General features: G+C 39.2%; 1 protein-coding gene across 39 annotated transcripts in view; it reads right to left on the reverse strand.

Moving 5' to 3' along the window:
• The window catches only part of DTNA (dystrobrevin alpha), a 387,334-nt gene that overhangs the window by 122,591 nt on the left and 241,405 nt on the right, over positions 1–23,338 (reverse strand). For all 39 annotated transcript variants that reach the window (XM_082416073.1, XM_082416058.1, XM_082416049.1 and 36 more), the window contains one exon: positions 6,987–7,054. In XM_082416073.1, coding sequence (XP_082272199.1) covers positions 6,987–7,053 — 67 coding nt within the window. In that variant the 5' untranslated portion in view covers position 7,054. The remainder of the gene's footprint in view (positions 1–6,986; positions 7,055–23,338) is intronic.

Below are 23,338 nucleotides of genomic sequence, written 5' to 3' on the forward strand. Positions count from 1 at the left end.
TCTACCCGACAAGGATCTCATTCAGATTCGATGGAGAAATCAAAAGCTTTACAGACAAGCAAAGGCTAAGAGAATTCAGCACCACCAAACCAGCTCTACAACAAATGCTAAAGGAACTTCTCTAACTGGGAAACACAAGAGAAGAAAAGGATCTACAAAAACAAACCCAAAACAATTAAGGAAATGGTAATAGGAACAAACATATTGATAATTACCTTAAACGTGGATGGATTAAATGCTCCAACCAAAAGACACAGGCTTGCTGAATGGATGCAAAAACAAGACCTATATATATACTGTCTAAAAGAGACCCACTTCAGACCTAGGGACACATACAGACTGAAAGTGAGGGGATGGAAACAGATATTCCATGCAAGTGGAAATAAAAGGAAAGCTGGAGTAGCATAACTCATATCAGACAAAATATACTTTAAAATAAAGAATGTTACAAGAGATAAGGAAGGACACTACATAATGATCAAGGGATCAATCCAAGAAGAAGATATAACAATTATAAATATATATGCACCCAACATAGGAGCACCTCAATACATAAGGCAACTTCTAACAGCTATAAAAGAGGAACTCAACAGTAACACAATAATAGTGGGGGACTTTAACACCTCACTTACACCAATGGACACATCATCCAAAATGAAAATTAATAAGGAAACACAAGCTTTAAAGGACACAATAGACCAGGTAGATTTAATTGATATTTGTAGGATATTCCATCCCAAAACAGCAGAGTACACTTTCTTCTCAAGTGCACACAGAACATTCTCCAGGATAGATCATATCTTGGGTCACAAATCAAGCCTCAGTAAATTTAAGAAAACTGAAATCATATCAAGCATCTTTTCTGACAACGCTATGAGATTAGAAATGAATTACAGGGAAAAAAAAGTAAAAAAGACAAACACATGGGGGCTAAACAATACATTACTAAATAACCAAGAGATCACAGAAGAAATCAAAGAGGAAATCAAAAAATACCTAGAGACAAATGACAATGAAAACACGATGATCCAAAACCTATGGGATGCAGCAAAAGCAGTTCTAAGAGGGAAGTTTATAGCCATACAAGCCTACCTCAAGAAACAAGAAAAATCTCAAATAAACAATCTAAACTTACACCTAAAGGAACTAGAGAAAGAAGAACAAACAAAACCCAAAGTTAGCAGAAGGAAAGAAATCATAAAGATCAGAGCAGAAATAAATGAAATAGAATGAAAGAAAACAATAGCAAAGATCAGGAAAACTAAAAGCTGGTTCTTTGAGAAGATAAACACAATTGATAAACCATTAGCCAGACTCATCAAGAAAAAGAGGGAGAGGACTCAAATCAATAAAATTAGAAATGAAAAAGGAGAAGTTACAACAGACACTGCAGAAATACAAAGCATTTTAAGAGACTACTACAAGCAACACTATGCCAATAAAAGGGACAACCTGGAAGAAATGGACAAATTCTTAGAAAGGTATAACCTTCCATGACTGAACCTGGAAGAAATAGAAAATATGAACAGACCAATCACAAGTAATGAAATTGAAACTGTGATTAAATATCTTCCAACACACAAAAGTCCAGGACCAGATGGCTTCACAGGTGAATTCTATCAAACACTTAAAGAAGAGCTAACACCCATCCTTCTCAAACTCTTCCAAAAAATTGCAGAGGAAGGAACACTCCCAAACTCATTCTATGAGGCCACCATCACCCTGATACCAAAACCAGACAAAGATACTACAAAAAAAGAAAATTACAGACCAATATCACTGATGAATATAGATGCAAAAATCCTCAACAAAATACCAGCAAACAGAATCCAAATACACATTAAAAGGATCATACACCAGGTCAAGTGGGATTTATCCGAGGGATGCAAGGATTCTTCAATATATGCAAATCAATCAATGTGATACACCATATTAACAAATTGAAGAATAAAAACCATATGATCACCTCGATAGATGCAGAAAAGGCTTTTGACAAAATTCAACACCCATTTATGATAAAAACTCTCCAGAAAGTGGGCATAGAGGGAACCTACCTCAACATAATAAAGGCCATACATGACAAACCCACAGCAAACATCATGCTCAATGGTGAAAAACTGAAAGCATTTCCTCTAAGATCAGGAACAAGACAAGGATGTCCATTCTCACCACTGTTATTCAACATAGTTTTGGAAGTCCTAGCCAGAGCAATCAGACAAGAAAAAAAAATAAAAGGAATCCAAATTGGAAAAGAAGAAATAAAACTGTCACTGTTTGCAGATGACATAATACTATACATGGAGAATCCTAAAGATGCCACCAGAAAACTACTAGAGCTAATCAATGAATTTGGTAAAGTAGCAGGATATAAAATTAATGCACAGAAATCTCTTGCATTCCTATACACTAATGATGAAAAATCTGAACGGGAAATTAAGGAAACACTCCCATTTACCACTGCAACAAAAAGAATAAAATACCTAGGAATAAACGTACCTAGGGAAACAAAAGACCTGTATGCAGAAAACTATAAGACACTGATGAAAGAAATTAAAGATGATACCAACAGATGGAGGGATATATCATGTTCTTGGATTGGAAGAATCAATATTGTGAAAATGACTATACTACCCAAAGCAATCTACAGATTCAATGTAATCCGTATCAAAGTACCAATGGCATTTTTTACAGAACTAGAACAGAAAATCTTAAAATTTGTATGGAGACACAAAAGACCCCGAATAGCCAAAGCAGTGTTGAGGGAAAAAAATGGAGCTGGAGGAATCAGACTCCCTGACTTCAGCATATATTACAAAGCTACAGTAATCAAGACAATATGGTACTGGCACAAAAACAGAAATATAGATCAATGGAACAGGATAGAAAGCCCAGAGATAAACCCACGCTCTTATGGTCAACTAATCTATGACAAAGGAGGCAAGGATATACAATGGAGAAAAGACAGTCTCTTCAATAAGTGGTGCTGGGAAAACTGGACAGCTACATGTAAAAGAATGAAATTAGAACACTCCCTAACACCATACACAAAAATAAACTCAAAATGGATTAGAGACCTAATGTAAGACCGGGCACTATAAAACTCTTAGAGGAAAACATAGGAAGAACACTGTTTGACATAAATCACATCAAGATCTTTTTTGATCCATTTCCTAGAGTAATGGAAATAAAAACAAAAATAAACAAATGGGACCTAATGAAACTTAAAAGCTTTTGCACAGCAAAGGAAACCATAAACAAGACCAAAAGACAACCCTCAGAATGGGCGAAAATATTTGCAAATGAATGAACGGACAAAGGATTAATCTCCAAAATATATAAACAGCTCATGGAGCTCAATATTAAAAAAAACAAACAACCCAATCCAAAAATGGCAGAAGACCTAAAAAGACATTTCTCCAAAGAAGACATACAGATGGCCAAGAGGCACATGAAGAGCTGCTCAACATCATTAATTATTAGGGAAATGCAAATCAAAACTACAATGCGGTATCACCTCACACTGGTCAGAATGGTCATCATCAAAAAATCTACAAACAATAAATGCTGGAGAGGGTGTGGAGGAAAGGGAACCCTCTTGCACTGTTGGTGGGAATGTAAATTTATACAGCCACTATGGAGAACAGTATGGAGGTTCCTTAAAGAACTAAAAATAGAATTACCATATGACCCAGCAATCCCACTACTGGGCATATACCCGGAGAAAACCATAATTCAAAAAGACATATGCACCCCAATGTTCATTGCAGCACTATTTACAATAGCCAGGTCATGGAAGCAACCTAAATGCCCATCGGCAGACGCATGGATAAAGAAGGTGTAGTACATATATACAATGGAATGAAATTGGGTTATTTGTAGAGACGTGGATGCATCTAGAGACTGTCATACAGAGTGAAGTAAGTCAGAAAGAGAAAAACAAATATCGTATATTAACACATATATGTGGAACCTAGAAAATGGTACAGATGAACCGGTTTGCAGAGCAGAAATTGAGACACAGAAGTAGAGCAAAAATGTATGGACACCAAGGGGGGAAAGCAGCAGGGGTGGGGTGGTGGTGTGCTGAATTGGGAGATTGAGATTGACATGTATACACTGATGTGTATAAATGGATGACTAATAAGAACCTACAGTATAAAAAAAATTAAATTAAATTAAAAAAAATCATTACCCTGTTTTCTGTGTTCTCTGCTCTTTGCTTTTGTAAGGTTCCCCTTAGCTTGACTAAACTTTAGACAGGTTTCTTCCTGACTCTAGGTCTTTGATCTCTGTTTTCTTGGAGCACTTACTTTTCTACAAAACTTTCCTTTGTAAATTCTTTTTCTGTCCCTTTAAAGATGTAAACCTCCCAGACTTTTGCCAGTTTTGCAACCCAGGAATATCTTTCTCAAGGACTGGGAGCCATTCCTTGAAAATGAAATCATTGAAGGAGATCTCCTAGTGTCTGTGGGAGGGTAGGAGCCTAACTTCCTCATTGTGACAATGAGTAAACACAGTTGACCAACTTCCCCTCTGGTATCCTCCAGTACTTCTGCTCTAGCTCACCCCAGTGCTTAGAAACCCTCCTGTCTTTGGTTCCGGCAGAGCTGAGTTCCATCTCTCTCCCCTCTCACAATAGTATTGAAAAAAGTCTTCCCTGCCTTCTTAACTCCTTTTTTTTTTTCCTGTGACATTTGCAATTTCCAAAACCAGGAAGCTCTTTGGCACTTTCCTTTCATGTTTAAAAAGAACTACTTCTAGGTAATACTTAGCTGACCAGATTTACAAGTTCTTCCTTCTTTTTCAGCTCCCTGTCTAGACATCATAGATTCCTGGAAGGAGTTACTTTCTAAGTTTCAATGTCAGTCTTCTCTGATAATAGTTTCCTTGTGTTTCTTTGGTGTCCTGCTGATAGAGCTGGGGTAACCCATATATTTTTCAAATATTTAACACATTCTCAATGAGATTACATTTCTCTTTTGTCTGACAGTCTATCAAAGTCAATTTCTCCTGTTGAAATCAGCCAACTGCTTTATCTGGCAGAATCCCACTTACTGTGGACGTGTGTCCTATTCAGTGTTAATCTGAACACGATGCTCACTAATGAATTGTTAAGGTCAGATGTGTTTACTTGCTTTTGAAGAGAGGAAGAAAGGAAGAAAGATACATATCTGTGTGGCTTGCTTAACTATTTTGATCACTAATCAGGAGAACTCAAAATGATTTAATAAACTGTATGACCTCCCTGAGAAGCTTCTATGAAAAGGTTAAGTTACAATTTGGGAAATGAATGCACAATTTTCCTAAGTCTCTCTCATTTGAAAAATTTAGAGCTTTTCTGTTTCTATGGCTATAAAACTTATGTTGATCTTTCTTTGAGTTGGACAAAGTTTAATTCAAAAGACATTTGTGACATATGTGTTTGTCTGTGCCAGGCACTGCACCAGGTGTAGAAGGAGCTGGGATTATGTACTTAAATTCAGATAAATTTTATAAAATCATGACATAAGCACACTTTTAAAATTCTTACAGTCTGTTGGCTAATACGGTCTTTAATGTAACAATGATAAATTTAAAGATTTCCTCTAAGACTTTATTGCTTTTCTATGTTAAAAATTAATAGTTTTTTTCTTTTTCTGACAAAACACTGGCCCATGATATACATAGCTCTTGCCTTTTCAGTCTAAGAATCTATGATACGAGAGGATACCTGTGCTGCTTTGGATTTTGTTTAGATGGCCAGGCAGTAACTAGGTTCCTTCCTCTGTTAGATTTGTATCAACAAAGGTCACAGTTCCAGATGACTGGTCAGGCCAGAAGTGAAGCTACAGTATCAGACATGGAAATTGGAAGGTCATGGCTGAAACTGTCACAGGCACTTTAGATATGTTTCTAAAAGTGGAAAAAGCAAGGAGCATGATTGAGATTCTCCACATCAATTTTAATTTTCTTTCCTCTTTGTTAGTTCTAACGCTGTCTTGGTGCCTCCAGATTATTGGGAAATGATAAAGGAAAATGTGAATCTTATTATCTGGGGCTTTCCTTTATCTGCTCTGACCCTCATTCTTGCCAATCAGTTCCAGTCTTCAGTAGAAGCCTAATTTTTTCTCTTGCCTTCCCGGAGTAAAAGGCTTACAACTCACTTCTGCTCATCCTCATTCCTTCTGCAGGGAAGGAGAGATAAAAAGTCCATAAGAGAATCGTACTTTTTTCTTTATAACATTTAATTTGAGATGTGTGCTTTCCCCCGCAATGTCAAGTTCTTCTTCCTTATGAATAGGAAAAATGGTCTAGAAGGAGATACTACCACCCAATTACTTACACAGCAACCTTGCATTTACATAAACCAACAATCTTTATTTAATGAGTTCTCCATTGGAGTCAGTAAATATAGTCTTGGTTTGGTTTTCCTTGCATAGCAGGTCACCTCCAAGCTCTTTTAAACTTTTGTTTTCCTTTTCACTTTTTAGAAACTAGTTTGTAGGACAGCTTGTCCCCCGTTGCATGAAGTTCAAATGACAGCTTATAGTTTGATCTGGTAATCACGCCTGACTCCTCTTTCCCATATGAACATATGATATCGTTTTGTGGGTAAGACATTCAATGATTCATTTCAAAATTTTTATCTGTTGCCGCAATGTGCCAGACCCTGTGGTAGTACAGGGAAATGAACACAGACTTTGAAGTTTAGTGGATTGTATTAATGCCAACACTAAATAGTGTTTATTAAGCATCCGTGTATGTATATATACATTCAGGTCCACGAACCCTTTTCTTTCATATAAGATATACAGTCCTAGTAACAAATTATGATGATTCACTGTCTAATTTAATTCTTACCCAAGAGGAGGCAAAAATGCCTAAACATACATTTTATGTAAAGACTTCAGAATTTTAGGGAAAAGTACAAATGTCATAAGGATTAAGTGGTTGTTTCCAGCCTTCCATGAGTATTCAAGGGTGTTCCTTCAAAGTTCCATACTTACTCATCTCTGCAAACAGCTGTCTTCTTTCTGCCATGGTATTTCCTCTTTTCCCACTATCTTCAATCATTCTATGAGACAAAATAGTTACAGTGTGTATTAGCCTCATGTTAATAAGGCAAACAGCCATTTCTACGTAAACACACTTGCTGTGGTCATGCCACAGACGTAGACACCAACTACTTAAAACTGTGTCTGTAAAAAGAATAGCTTTACTTTGACTAACTTAAATGGTTGTACATATTTTCCATATATAATGTTGTAGTTGTGGGAGGGGGTGTAAAATTTTTATTTTCTAATGTACAAATAACTACAATAGCAGATCACCTTGTGCTATAACGGAATACAACCCTCTACCATCTGTTAGGTGATGCATTTCACAGAGTTCCTCTTTCAATTTTGGGAATACCTACGAATAATATAGAGCAGATATTACAGATCCCATTCAAGAAATGATGAGATCGAGAGTCTCATGGACATAGTAAAGGAAATGGTGTAGACGTGTGTACTCCAAGACCAGTCTGCTTTCCACTACATTCTGTTACAGCTTGTCCTGTGTGCACCCAAAACCTCAATTTAGAAGCAGGTCATTTCCTAAATGTTCATTTCTAATTTAAGTGTTTGGAACCTGCAACTGTTTTTCTATACATAATAATCTCAGGCAAAGTGGTTAGGTTCACCTCTCTCTACTTAACCATACTATCGTCTGCAACAGAACTACTTAAAAAATACTATGAAAACACCAACAGTTAAAATGGAGAATTTAAAAAAAATTTAAAACATTAAAATTTGACTTAAGGAAAAAGAAAATAATGAGAAAGTTAATGGAAATGTTGTTTAGCCCGATAGAGGGTTTGGGGCTAAATATACGTGTTTTATAGGTTGATGGAGTTGATTTTTTGTTATAGCAAATTAAGCTTTTAAAAACTAAGGTTTTCTCTCTCACACACACATATATACATACACTTGTGTACATATATATATGTTTTGATTCAGGCATGGTAAACAGAAGGCACAGCTGATCTTTCTGGCTTTCAATGGACCCTCTTCTTTTTCAAATATGAATTTTGCTCATGTTATTGTTATTATTTTTGTCTGGATTGCCCTCAGCCTATGAATGGATAAGTTGCAGTTATCCTTCAGGTCTCAGTTTAGCTGTATCTTCCTCTGAAATTTTCCTGCACTCTCTATGATGGTTTGGTTACTCTCCTCTGAATCTCCATAGTCTGTTATGCCTCTTTCTCGACGCTGAGCATTCACTTAACAAATGTTTATTGAGTGCCTTCTATACTCCAGGAACCAAAAACTAAGCTCTGGGTATACAACAGAGATGAAGTCACAGTTCCTGCCCTCAGGGTGCTTACACTCTAGTAGTGAGATACAGAAGCATAAAAGCAATGAAAACACAATGAGGCAACTATAGCTGTAGAAGTGTAAAGAGAGATATGTGAATGCGAGAGAGGTTGACTACCTGGGGGTAAATTTAAGGGAACTACAATCCTCCCTTGGTATCCACAGGGGATTGGTTCCAGCCTCTCCCCTGCTTCCCCAATACCAAAATCCTCACATGCTCAAGTCCCTTATACAAAACAGTGTTGTACGGTTGGTCCTCTGGCTCTGCCTTTGACGGGGAGTTGGTTGAGTCCTCAGTGTGGACCCCACAGATATGGAGGGCCCGCTGTGCTTGCAGAAGACTGCTCAAAAGATGGTGACTCACTGGGGACGAAAAGAAGAAAATTGGTGGAGAAGCAAAACGTGATGTCAGACAAACTGGTCAAACAGCCTCTCCGGTTGCTTCTACGAGTTAAGGATTATTTGCCTATTGCTAGGAAAGGAAAGAAGGGCATGGAACGGCCTTAGTTTACAGAGTTAAGAGTGTGTATCCATTCACAATGGGTGATAATATAACCAAGGTCAGGCTTCAGTAATAACTGGAAAAGCACAGAGTTGTTGATGAAGCTTCCTCAACTTGGTAACGATGCAGTGCTGAACACAGTCCAATACTTTCTTTTTATGAGATTTTAAAGGTGCAGGTATGGTTGATATATAGAAATCAGGAGAAAAACACACGCTTCCTGAATCACGTAACCCATCTCCTTTCCTCCAGAGGAAGTGGGCAGATAATAATCTGATATTCACAAACTAGTCTGGGGAGAGCTTCCAGTTTTTATTTCAAGAGCTCAGAAGTAGAGCTGAAGCAGTATAGAGATAGGGGATAGAATCAGGATATGTTCCTGCATCTGTCTATATGTTGGATTGAGATGAGAAGAACCATTAAAAATAAATCACAAAGGATGGCAGGCTGGAAAGCTCTGTTTGAAAATGTCAGGGAGCAGGGGAGGGGGAAGGGTAAACTGGGACGAAGTGAGAGAGAGGCATGGACTTATATACACTACCAAATGTAAAATAGATAGCTAGTGGGAAGCAGCCACGTAGCACAGGGAGATCAGCTCGGTGCTTTGTGACAACCTAGAGGGGTGGGATAGGGCGGGTGGGAGGGAGATGCAAGAGGGAAGAGATATGGGGATATATGTATACGTATAGCTGATTCACTTTGTTATAAAGCAAAAACTAACACACCATTGTAAAGCAATTATACTCCAATAAAGATGTTAAAAAAAAAAAAAGAAAATGTCAGGGAGGTAAAGACTGGCTTGTGAACTTGCAGAGTTACTGCCCTTAATACTCACTTGGTACTGTCTGTGACATCTCTTCTTTTAGTTAACTTTTTGTGTGTCTCTGTAAGGTTTTTAGGGGCAGTAACTGAAAATTTTAAATTCTTCACAGTGTCTAGCCAAATCCAGTCAACAGATACTATGTCCAGTTACTATTTATTGAACAAAAGAATAAAACAGAAAAAAAAGAGGAAAGAGAGAGAAAAGAAAAATAAGTTTTCTTTCCCCAAAATGGACTTTCAATTATATTTTCAAAAACTGACTCATAGAAGAGTGAAATTCCAATTGTATTAGTTTCAGAGATTAATTATTTGAAATAAGAGAAACCAATTTATATTTTTAAAATAATCTTGAACCATGCATTTTACAGTAAAATCTTGTCTTATGAAACAGAGGTTGAAATACATGCAAACTACATTGATGTCACCTTTTCGTCTATTCATCAATTTTGGTTAATTAACTCATAAAAGAATAATCATTAGTTACACAATAGGTATTAATTCTCACTTCTAAGTAAAATGTGTACCTTATGAGGAAAAGAAAGAAAAACTCAGTGGTGTAAAATAATGGAAAGCCTGGAAAATAATTATGAATATAAAAGGAAAAATAGCACACCTCTCATTTTCCCCCCAGAGTTTTCTGGGAAGCGGCGCAGTTGGATAAAATGGAGAATATTCATTTATTCCCCATCGATTGCAGTCATAATAGTAAAAATGGAGGCATGCCAGTTTCCAGCTTACACTGATTCCACAGAGGGACTCGTGGACACAGTGAGCTCATGAATCAAATAGGCAAAAAGCACCACTGTGGGCTCCTTAGTTTCCAATTTAACTCTGATCAGTGGGTCTTGGGATACACAATGCCTGACTATATTCTCATCGTTTTAGAAAGAAAGAAGAGCAAAAATTTCAGTAGAGGAAGGAGGAAGAGCTTTTCAGAGCTTTTTGCTTCTGAAATTGTCAAGAAGCTTGACTTTTCATGAATTTCAGTATAAGGACAGCTGCCCAGAGTCATATGGAGGAGATGAAGGGAAAAATAACCCATCTATGACAATACTAATATCACAAGGTGCATGGCTCACCAACAGGCCTGATTTGGTCAGTGTCTGTTGCTCCTTCATGTAGATGAGATGCTTACCTTAGAGTTTTACCAGAAGATTGCAGAAATGTCAAAAGTATAACAAGGACTAACAATGATAAATAAGGGATGAGCCCCGTCAGATGTTTCTTTTACTAGCACTCAGTCCCACAGATTACACAGGGTGTGTATTGTTTTCACTTATGAGAATCCATCCTTTCATTCACTTAAGAAATATTTATAATGTAGCTATAATTGGTCAGACCACTGTTAGCTTCTTGAGATCCAAAGATGAGTAAGACCTGATCCTTGCCCTGAAGAAGCTCACAGTCCAGAAGGGGAAACAAATTATTCTAACAAATAAATATAATTTGGTGTAATACGTACTATAATGAAAGTATATACTGCTAGATATAGTAGTTTATGTATGGGAAGATTCGAAAGAGACATCAAAGAAAGGATGACTCTGGAGCAGAGTTTTAAAGGATGAATAGGAATGTTCCAGATAGAAAAGGGTGGAGAGAGGGCAATTATAGTTAGAAAGAATCACTAAAAAAAAGCATGGAGCTTGAGAAAGGGTATATGGTGCATTTGGCAACTGGGAATAGTTCAGTATTGCTGAGTGCAAGTGAGAGGCGAACAAGCACCTGATCTAGAAAGCCTTATTTGTCAAGTCTAGACAGTATAGGACTTTCCTACGGGAGGCTAGGTACCATCCAAGGTTTTAGCAGGGAATTGATGTACACAGATTTAGGTTTTGGCAAGATTGCTCCAGCATGTCGAGTGGAGAAAAGATTTGGGTAGGCAGGAGGGTAGGGGATAGAAACCCATGAGTAATGGAAGAGTCCAGTTAGCTGGACACTTCCATGATTCAGGAGTGAAACTAATATGTCTTATGCTAAAGGACTGACTTGAGAGAGATTTAGGACACATCTGATAGGACTTGGTGATTGGCAGGTCATGTGGAGAACAGCAGAGGAGAGGACCTCAGCTTTTGCTTGCCCACAGCACTTCACATATATTAGAAAACATTCTGCTGAACTCATGGCACAGTGAGTTTGTAGGAGGTGAGGTCACCAAGTCACCCTTCTTCCAGCACAGTCATTAAAAGAGGCTAAAAGCTGGATAGGGAGGGCTCCACCTCTTAGCCCCTATATAGGGGGGAGGGATGAAATAATAGAGTAGAACAGTGTGGGAACCAGCAAGAAATAAAGAATAAAATCCAAATGTGAGGCACAGAGTGTTGGAAGAAAAGTGCATTTTATTTTGGCATAGTGAGAAGTTCACACTGAAATATCACATCCTTCACGACACGTCTTTAATCCAACATCATCAGTAATAAACAGACATTTCTATTACACATGACATATAAGACATTTTAAAGGTAGAAGCTTAAACTAATGGTGCCTTCCATTTGTATAACTTTCTGAAGATTATAAAATGCTTTTCCCTATAACCTGGTGAGGAAGTTGAAGAGATATTATTACTCTCAAATTCTAGCTGAAGAACTTGAGACTAGGCAGGTGAAGTGGTTGCCCCAAAAACAAAGTATTGTCTGGCAGGGCAGGAAATTGAATCCATTTTTTTTTTTTTTTGCCTTTAATTTTGAAATTCCTCGGCTAGTTTGGATTCTAATTGCCAGTAATCTTATTCCAGCTGCCACTGTTCAACACAAATGAAGATTTTCTGAAACTGATAAACTGAAAAGAAGTTGACAGAAGTTGGTGATTAACAGTCCGAAAGGAGCCTAGAGAGGAAGGGTCCACATCACTCTCAAATGTCACTGAGAAATTCGTTTGAATGCTACTTCTTAATGGAATTCTCCCATTTTAAAACATTATCGTACTGGAAATTATCATAGAGATTAAAATAATTCCCAGCATCAGGATTTATGTAAACCCAGACACATATAAACACACCAACTCACACACTGATTCACATTCTCACATTTTAAATCCACAAAAGCCGACAATGTTTTTAGAAAAGTCTGGCTCTGCTTTGCTTCTGCTTCACTTTAGCAAACACAAGACTTGCAGATTTCATGTTTAGTGTGATGAGACTCTTCCCAGGCTTTATCTCCTTCCATTTGCTCCAGGTGAATGACAGGAAGATGCAGGGTCTAGCCATCACCAACTGCTGTAATCCCCAAAGTTAATAAGTGCAATGAAGGCCATTTCAAGCTCCTTTCCTCCTTTAATTGATTTATTGGTGGCGTATAAATGCCTGTTTCCATTTCTGTTAATGAAAGAAGCCTCTAGTAGGACTTTCGCAGATTTACATTCTTGTCCTAATCTCTGGCAATATAATAAAGAAGTATTCAGAGCTCTTTCCTGAGGCAAAATATAATTGCGTTTGCTTTTATCTCTTAGTCTTTTATCTAGATGAGCTCCTGAAAGTAGGAAAATGCTGTCACTAAAATAAATGGCTATAATGGGTTTCTGGCTTTGCCTTTTTCTTTGAACATCGTCTTCTGCTTTTGGAACTTGAGTTTTGTTTTTGGGGGATGAGGGCCATGAGCTCACTGTTTTAGTGTCACGACCAGCTGGACTTATTATCAGGGATTTGATCTTTCCTCAGAAGTGTCCACCATAGTGATTCTCAGCTGTGGCTGCCCATCACACCAACCTGGAGACTTTACAAAAAATACAAATACTACCTGGATCTACTGAATCTGAGGCTGAGGTGGAGCATTTGCACTTTAAAAATGAACCATAGGTGCTCCTGATACCTACCCAGATTTGAACTAGAAATATGATGCCAGCTGAGTTTGATCATTGAACGTATTTGCACAACATTAGGCTGGAATTCTTTTTTTTTAAATTTTTTATTTTTTTAAATTTATTTTTTATAAATTTATTTATTTATTTTTGGCTGCATTGGGTCTTCGTTGCTGCACACGGGCTTTCTCTAGTTGCGGTGAGCGGGGGCTACTCTTCGCTGTGGTGCGCAGGCTTCTCATTGTGGTGGCTTCTCTTGTTGCAGAGCAAGGGCTCTAGGCACATGGGCTTCAGTAGTTGTGGCGCGTGGGCTCAGTAGTTGTGGCTCGTGGGCTCTAGAGCGCAGGCTCTGTAGTTGTGGCGCACGGGCTTAGTTGCTCCGCGGCATGTGGGATCTTCCCGGACCAGGGCTCGAACCCATGTCCCCTGCATTGGCAGGCGGATTCTTAACCACTACACCACCAGGGAAATCCCTAGGCTGGAATTCTTATGTTGCTTTGTAATATGTTTCTCTAGCTTGTAAGACCCACTTTAAAATGTACTTTGAGCCCAGGGAGAAGACAATTAATTCTTCAGGGACCGTAAATAGACATAAACAGATACATACATTGATATGGGTACGTAATGAGGCAAACTTTAAGAAACAGAAAATGCCATTAAAAAGTAAGAAAACCATTTTTAGCTGGAAAGAATTACTATCAGTGGTACTTTCAAGTCAGGAAGGAACCTGCTCTTCTGGGGTCAGAGGGTACAAGATATTTAAGGTCATTTGGTTTTGTTTGACTTCATTTGGCTTGGTACGAGGCTAGGACTTCTGGTCAGGAGGAGCTGGCATCACCTCCTATTAGTCAGGGTTTAAAGATTGCAGAACAGGGCTGGGAGCAACTTGGTATGGGAAAAGGGAGCCTTTTGGAAGGAAGATGATAAAAATTTGGACTCTGTCACGTGAGGTTCAAAGCTATTAGAAAGTCTCTGAAGGACTCGGGAGCCCTGCCTAAGAGCTTCATCAAAAGGACCTCAAAGATCCCTAGGGGAAACAACCACAGGGAGGGGGTCGTCTGTACTGCTGCCTTTAGCACTGCACTAGGACCTAAGATTTTTTTAGAGAACCATGTTTTATCCAGTATGATGTGCCTTTGGGACAATGGCTGTGTGTGCGCACCTGTATTTCTCAAGAGCAATAGTGTTATGTGTATAGGCCCACTTGGTCATGGGGGAACCATGGCTGACCTTAACATTGCAGCAAGAGTCTTCCCTGTTCTCCTGCTGGGATTGCCAAATTCTTAACTTTTGGGGGTCAGGCGTTTGTTAGGAAATGACTGCCTTCCGATAGTTTGGAACCTTCTCCATTCAGTGTGGGATATCACTGTTCATAAACATAGGTTTGTTTCTTTTCCCTACATATCTAATAAATGAAAACAAATAAGTGAAAAATGAAAATTCCCCTCCCCCCATAATTACAAGATAATTTTTCATTAATCTCGCAATAATACCATCCCAAGGTTTTTTTTTAATGTATTTTTTAAAAATTAATTAATTAATTAATTTTTATTTTTGGCTGCATTGGGTCTTCATTGCTGCGCACGGGCTTTCTCTAGTTGCTGCGAGCGGGGGCTACCCTTTGTTGAGGTGCGTGGGCTTCTCACTGTGGTGGCTTCTCTTGTTGCAGAGCACGGGCTCTAGTAGTGCGGGCTTCAGTAATTGTGGCACGTGGGCTCAGTAGTTGTGGCTCGCGGGCTCTAGAGCGTAGGCTCAGTAGTTGTGGCGCACGGGCTTAGCTGCTCGGCGGCCTGTGGGATCTTCCCGGACCAGGGCTTGAACCCGTGTCCTCTGCATTGGCAGGCGGATTCTCAACTACTGTGCTACCAGAGAAGTCCAGACCCCAAGTTTTTGAGTTTTGGATTTTTAAGCCTGACTTATCTCATTATAGTGGGATTATACTGTATATTATATATATATTATATACAATAGTATATATAGTATATATTATTTTACTTGCATATGTAAAAATGTGTGTATATATATATATATATATATATACACACACATTTATGTAAGGAAAATAGTTTGGAAAAATTTAAAGATGCAATTCAAAATTTTTTCAAGTGACTGAGTTAATTTAACTTCTCAATGAAGAGGTATTAGCTGATTAAGCAATGCAATGCTATCCAGTCCATCATTTATTTTAAGTTTTAGCCCCTTTCAATAATTTGATAAAAGATGCGGATCCTCACTCCACCAAAATGCTCATGTCCCTGGATACATAAATAAAGGAATTATAATTGCTTGCATGGGCTGGTTTAGGGGAAGAAAGCCAGGATTTAATGAGAATCAAAGGTAGCTTTATTTTATAGGGAACACTAACCATTAGTTAAAGGGAGCGGCCAATGGATGCATCCACAGAGCAGCTGCCCAGGGGAGAGGACGAGAGGCTCGTGGTGGCCTCCTCAGGAGAGGAAAACATGAAAGAAATCGAGGTGGAGCCATGATGATGCAGAGAAGACAGTGATGAGCTCCTCAAGTGGTAGAAACCAAGGTGCCAGATATACAAAGTCAGTACTCAAGTGTCAGGCAGAAACTCGCATCTGGAAATGCAGAGTGCTTTAGGACATTACCGGCATGACTCCTGGTGCTTGAAAGGATTCTAACTCACCTTTTGTTTTGGAAGATCTTAAAAAGAGTAGGAGAAAGAAATAGGTCCTCTCTTGTCCGTGTCTAATGTGCCGAGGAAACAAAACACAACTGGGGCTGCCACTGACCATGGGCTAATTGTTATCTGGACTTCTAGGAGTGCAATCTCCATTCTAGGAGAATTGGGAAAAGGAAAGTGAGAATAAAAGTGTAGGGCAGAGCATTGAGCATCCAGATGTAAGCCAGGGAGGCATGCGTGCTTTAAATTTTCCATTTCTTATTTTTTTAGGGTTGGGGAGTGCTGAGTTTGGAGAGGTGGAAAAGGAAGAGGCAGGTAAGTAAATTGTTTTCTGCAAGAGGACGAGAAAATCAGACTTTTTCTGGGAGAAGAAATAGTAATAGTAATAGTAATAATAGTAATAATAATTTCCACAGTACTATATTAAACAATTAACTATTTTACAAAAAAGCATACTAGGTACCAAGCACTATGAAGGACACCATAATGTTGGTGTATTTACTCTTCCCATCTTACTGATGTGGAAACTGAGCTTCAGAGAGATTAAGTAATTGCCCAGGTGATCAATTTAGGGCTTAAAACCAGACATGTCTGACTATAGAGTACACTGGGCTTCTTAAGAAAGACCAAAATGGAATTGTATGAAATAAGATTCAAGGGGACGGCTCTTTTTTTCCTGCGGGTAGTGGTGGTGGGACATTGCCCACACATACACACACTGAAATGGACTAAAGCATAACTGAAGACATACATTAGTGGATGCCAAGGGGAGCTGGGCAGGATGGAGTTAATGGCTGTGTGATGCCACAGTTGTGCTGAGGAAAGAGACTTGCGCATCATAAAATGCCTGTATCCTCTTCATCCCCCCATCGTTTTCTTCCATCTCTCCTCTTTTCATTTGATTCTCTCTTTCTCTGATCCAGACTTCCCTTCTTGCCCTTTCTTTTCCTTTCCTTAACTCTGTTCCTTTGATCACTTTCTGCATTTCTATGTGTATTAGGGAATACGATTCCCACCAACACAACAGACAGTTCTTAGCTTGAGAAAGAAAGACCAAGGCAGGAACAGTGGGAAAAGAAAACAAAGTTATATGATGAATAAGTTCTAAGGATCTAATGTATAGCATGGTGACTGTAGTTAATAATACTGTGTTTTAAACTTGAAATTTATTAAGAGAGCAGATCTTAAGTGTTTTCATCAAAAAAAAGTAAATATGTGAGGTGATGGATGTGTTAATTAACTTGATTGTGGGAGTCTTTTCACAGTGTGAAATCATCATGCTGTGGGACTTCCCTGGTGGCGCAGTGGTTAAGAAGCCGCCTACCAATGCAGGGGACATGGGTTCGAGCCCTGGTCTGGGAAGATCCCACATGCCTCGGAGCAACTAAGCCCGTGAGCCACAAGTACTGAGCCTGCACTCTAGAGCCTGTGTGCCACAACTACTGAGCCCGTGTGCCACAACTACTGAAACCTGCGCGCCTAGAGCCCATGCTCCACAACAAGACAAGCCACCGCAATGAGAAGCCTGTGCACTGAAACGAAGAGTAGCCCCCGCTCACCACAACTAGAGAAAGCCCACGCGCAGCAACGAACACCCAGTGCAGCCAAAGGTAAATAAATAGAGTAAATAAATTTATAAAAAAAAAATCATCATGCTGTATACTTTACATATATTATAATTTTATTTGTCAATTATATCTCAATAAAGTTGGGGGGAAAAAGAAAGAAAAACATTAGTTTTATGGCCTTAAAAATGCAAATTTCCTTGGGAGAATCAGAAAATTCACCTTAATTAATTTAGTTGCTTTCTTCTTAATGCCTGGTTGTGTATTAAGATAAACACAATGAGGGGATGGCAATTTTGATTGACTGGGAAGAGGAAATAACCATGGCTCTTGGATGCGTTCTGGGGAGGTCAGGTTTGGATGATATACTTCAGCGGTCACATGAAAAAAACTTTCTTTTGAGATAAGGAAGGTGGGAGGGAAAATGGTAGAAGAGGGCTAAGATAGGTGGGAGAATGTCAATCTGACCATCACTATGTACATGTGGATTCAGAACCAATAACAAAGCACAAGAAGAAAACGGAGTTTCAAGTACAGTCCATGAAGGGTATGAACAGATCATAGGGAATGTTTACTAAATTTTAAAAAAACCCCTTTCCTCCTTACTCATTCTTCTAGATGTCTCTGAAAACTTATTTGTGGCAGAACAAAGTATTTTTAAAGGGTAAGTCTCAAGAATTCTAGATGGCAGGAAGAACTATTTTGTTTTCATTTAAAATGAGAACTTCAGGGAACCCACATTCAACAACTTTTCAATCTAGTTTAATGTGTCGGTAAAAAGTGGAACAGAGGCTATAACTATGGGTTCATTGTTGACTAATTGATTTAATTAATGAATATCATGTTATTTTTTTCCTTTCCTCACTCAAATTCTCTCAATGGAGACTGTCTCAGGCTGATATAATATAAAACAACTCAGAAAACAGCAATGACATTGTAGGGACTTTGATGATTGCTAGCCAATAAAAGCACAGCCAAGTATATGGGGTTAATGAAAGTGCAGGCCAACATTAAATAGGCCACATAGAGAAGAAACAGAGTGTAGGAACAGCCAAAAGTTATGGCTGCAAGATCCCCAGGAGCAAACAATGGCATTCTGAACACTAGGGTCCTTTCCCTGAGACAAGGCTTGACTGGTACGACAGGAGTACAGAATGGAGAGAGAAGAAACAGAGGCAGCCCTTATTTCTTGCTTCAGGATCTGTTTCTGTGAATTATAACGCTCTTAGTTATGTCTCTTCTGTTGAAGAGAATTTTATTTGAAATTAAGGAATGTCTGCAAGAAATCTCTGTTTCTTGAGAGAGCCATGGCTCTAAGCTGGTACTGGCCAAGAATCTCAGTGGGGAAGAATAGCCGGTGGGAAGGCGCCTTCTTTTTTTGTCTGGAATCAGGCTGGGCCTCTGAATCATCTTGTTGAAGATGAATGCCTGGGTTATGTAGCAGGAAGGGACTCTGAGATTCATTCATTGATAATAATAACAATAATAGTCAACACTTATTAAGTGCTTACTATGTGTGGGTAGCTCTGAACTTAGCATTTTCCATGAATCATCCGATTTATTTTTTTATCGTAACTCTGAGATAGGTCATATTATACTACCCTGTTTTTTATTTATTTATTTATTTATTTTTGGCTGCATTGTGTCTTCTTTGCTGTGCGCGGGCTTTCTCTAGTTGCAGTGAGCGGGGGCTATTCTTTGTTACGGTGGTGGGCTTCTCATTGTGGTGGCTTCTCTTGTTGCGGAGCACAGGCTCTAGGCACGTGGGCTTCAGTAGTTGCAGGACACAGGCTCAGTAGTTGTGGCTCGTGGGCTCTAGAGCACAGGCTCAGTAGTTTTGGTGCATGGGCTTAGTTGCTCCGCGGCATGTGGGATCTTCCCGGACCAGGGCTCGAACCCATGTCCCCTGCATTGGCAGGCGGATTCTTTACCACTGCACCATCAGGGAAGTCCCTACCCTTTTTTATAGATGGGAAAAGCAAGGTTGATGAAGTAGATAGAATAATGGCCCCTCAAGGATGCCCACATCCTAATCCCCAGAATTTGTGAATATGTTACTTTACGGGAAAAGGAACTTTGCAGATTTGATTAAGGATCTTGAGATGGGGAGGTTATCCTGCAGTATCTGGGTGAGCTCAATGGAATTATGAGTCCTTTAAAGGAAAGGAGAGACACTTTGAAGACAGAGGAAAGGCCCACAAACCAAGGAATGTAGGCAGACTCTAGAAGCTGGAAAAGGCAAGGAAATAGTTTCTTCCTTTCCAGACAGGAAGTAACCTGCTGACATCTCGATTTTAGACAGTCAGACCCGTTTTGGACTTCTGGGCCTCCAGAACTGTAAGGTAGTACATTTGTGTTGTTTCCATTAAGCCACTCAATATGTGAAAATTTGTTACAGCAGCCATAAGGACCTAACACAGTTGAGAAAGATTAAAAAACTTCCACAAGGTCACATTGCTGGTAGCCGCAGAACCAGGATTTGTACTTCAGGACTCTCTCTAGAGGCTATATACCCAGACACCATGCTGTTCTCCCTCCCTGTTCCACCCTAGACTCCACTAGCTCTGAAATATCATTTATTCGTTTATTGAACCCTACTTGTGTTAATTCCTAATTTTCATGATCTTTTTTAATCCTCAAGTCTGGAGGCATTATTATCCCCATTTTATAGATGAGGAAAGTGAGGCTTAGAGATTTTGAAGAGTTGAAATTTAAACTTAGGTTTATCTGATTGACTTTCATTACTAACTTTTAGTCTCTTCATCCTACTGCCACATCTTTTGGACCAAGATTTATTGAGCATTTGCTAAATGCCATCATAAAACACAAACTTAAATTTGAGTAATTTGCCCTCAGTAATTCTTGAACGCATCTAGATGGCTTACATAGGAGTCACTATATTAGCTACGTTCTAGGAATAGTCCACTCCAGAGGGTTAGTGGGGGAATCCATGGACACAAGCCCTTTCAATCTCAAGGGCTTCCTGATTGTAATTAAACAGGTTACACTCTGATCCCATCTATATTAATACATCAAATTAGCTCTGATTGCTTAATTAATATGGTCAAATATTTTACTAAAGAATATTTTCAGATTATTAAAATACACAATCATACATAAGACTATCACAATAGGAGAATCATTGGAACCCCCAATCTACCACATATCAAAGCTTATCTGGATGAGAGAATACCCTGCTTATAACAGAATATTCTGAAACATGAAAGTAGCTAGTTAACCAAAGGCTGTGAAAATGAGATGCCTGCTACTGGGAACTTTATGACCCCCAAGTCAGTACCACACTGAATTACATTAACCTAATTAAAAGAGCACATTCTTTTATTACATTATGTTATTCTTATGATAATATAAAGGACAAAGTGATATACAATATAATTATGTAGAAAATGGACCTGCCCAGAGAACCAGAAAACACAGTTAATTTTTGAATCATAACCCCCCAAGTTAGTGCTTGTAAAAGGAACAAATAAAACACACACACACACACACACACACACACACACACACTGTGCTTCTCTGACTCACTATGCCCATACTTCAAAGTACCCCCCACTGCACAGATACAGCACTAGAAACAGTCAGTGATGCAAAAGTAAGAACTGAACAAAACGTTTTTAGCAAAATAGCATTAACACCACGGTGGACACACTTTTGAGGTTATAAACGTTACTCTTGTGAGGCATCACTGTGTCCACCCTGCGAATCTGTGAATACTGAAAGCAAGTGTTCCAGATTCACGCTTCAGTGTCTGCATTTATGGAAACAAGTCTCCCTGACCCTTGTGAGAACGCAGCAAAGGGTAATGAGTAGCGGGCTCAGTATCCTGGACTGAACAAGCAGTTCTTTTTGAACAAAGGCTTTTGCTGAAGGGCACTCAAGCCATTTCCTGATGTTCTGGGCACACAGACCAGGCCCCAGCATTTCACTGTCATTCAATGCACGGGAGCAGTGATGCATTTAAAAGCACCTTCGTGACTTCAAAGACTTAATGAACCTAAACTACTACCTGGAAATGATTAGGCACTGAGAGAAATAACTACTAAAAAACTGTCCTTTTAAAAAGCTCCAAAAAAGCTTTTGAAAGGGATTTTGGGACTTAGGAAGTTTACTACATTTGACCAACAGTATCCTTTGAGCTCACATAGCGTAGAAATCCATCTCAGAGATGCTCCCTTCCAGCTGTGAGCTGTAACATTATTAGGCTTGAAACGTGCAGTGCATCAGTTCTGTCGCTTAGACAGTTACATAAAGTCAGACCATTTCAAATAAAAGAAGTCAGAGCCTGCACAACATTTCAGGGGCAAACAAAAACTGTGTGTAAATCAAGGATTCAGACCAAGAAGTTCCTCCTCATGACCTTCCCATTTGCAACATGTGTCTGTACTACTGTTTCTCCACTTTGTGGTGTCACTTGGTGAGAACAATGACACTCAGTCAGAAGACAAATGATAGTGGTCCAAGGCTGCACAGTGAAGTAGCAAAATCAAAAATGTAAAATTCTTGGGTCCTGGTTAGAGACGCGTTTCAGGACAACTGCCTTCACAAGGTCATGACACTTTTTCTCTCTTCTGCTTTACAGATATACTTCTTTGAGCCAGTCCCTTGAGTGTAAAAACTCTCTAGAGAACTCCTATCAAGAAATGAAGAGCGGGTGTTACGGAAGGAAGGGGGAATGAAGGATGAGAACCTCAAAGTTCACAAGTGAGTGTCACAGAAGTCCTTCCAAGCCAGCACGTCATTGCCCTGTGGCTCCATTTGTCTGAAAATGTTTTGAAATTGATTTATTGTTCCCTAAGGTCCATTAATAGTCTGCAAAGCAGCCAAGCTAATGAGACCTTGAAATGACAGAGCGTTTTCAAGTTTGATGTGCCTTTATTCATCCAAACTTTAGGATTATGCCAGTATTTTATGGAGGCATGTAGAGGGAAGACTCCTTGTGATGGTGACCAATAAAAAGAGAACTGCACCTCTCGCCTCCAAACAGAAAGGAAAAAATTAACGGTCATTTTTAGTTTTTAAATTTGTCACTTAGAAGTATGAAAACGTGTTTATTTTTAATACAGAGGCTGCTATATCCTAATCCTGCAGAATTAGAGGCAGGCGTTTTTTAGTTCAGGAAGTTCAAGCTAATTATGCAGCTTTTCTCTGCAAAACTTGTCAGGAGTAATTTGGAAATTTGATCAGGAAAACTTTCTCCGGCATAGCATCCTGTACTAATCCTTCATTAATGTGTCACTCACGGCTCTGGGCTCTCAGAACCAGGACCCTCCCAGGACTGTAAACACTGCACAAAACCCTAGATATAAGGGCACTATTATTAGATCAGCAGTTCTTACTGTCAAATGTTTTCCCCCCACAGACACAGTAGACCCCTAACAGTAGAGGGGAGGGATTCGGCAGACCAGGACAGCAGCTAGAAGGAGAGAATAAAGAGGAAACAGGAGAGAGAGGAGCTAAAGGAGGGTGAGAGACTCAACATCAAAAAGGTGTCCAGGCTTAGCGTGGTTTGCTTGGTAGTCTGGATTGTTAGTAAACCATATGTTTTGAATGGCAAACAATCAATGTGGACACCTTTGTTTTGAAAGAAGCAGACACACCGCGCTGTTTCATTTCTGAGGTCTGGGTTACCCTCCTCACTAGCCGAGCCTGT

This window comes from Balaenoptera physalus (assembly GCF_965194825.1).
Source record: "Balaenoptera physalus genome assembly, chromosome: 12".
Classification (NCBI taxonomy): Eukaryota; Metazoa; Chordata; class Mammalia; order Artiodactyla; family Balaenopteridae; genus Balaenoptera; species Balaenoptera physalus.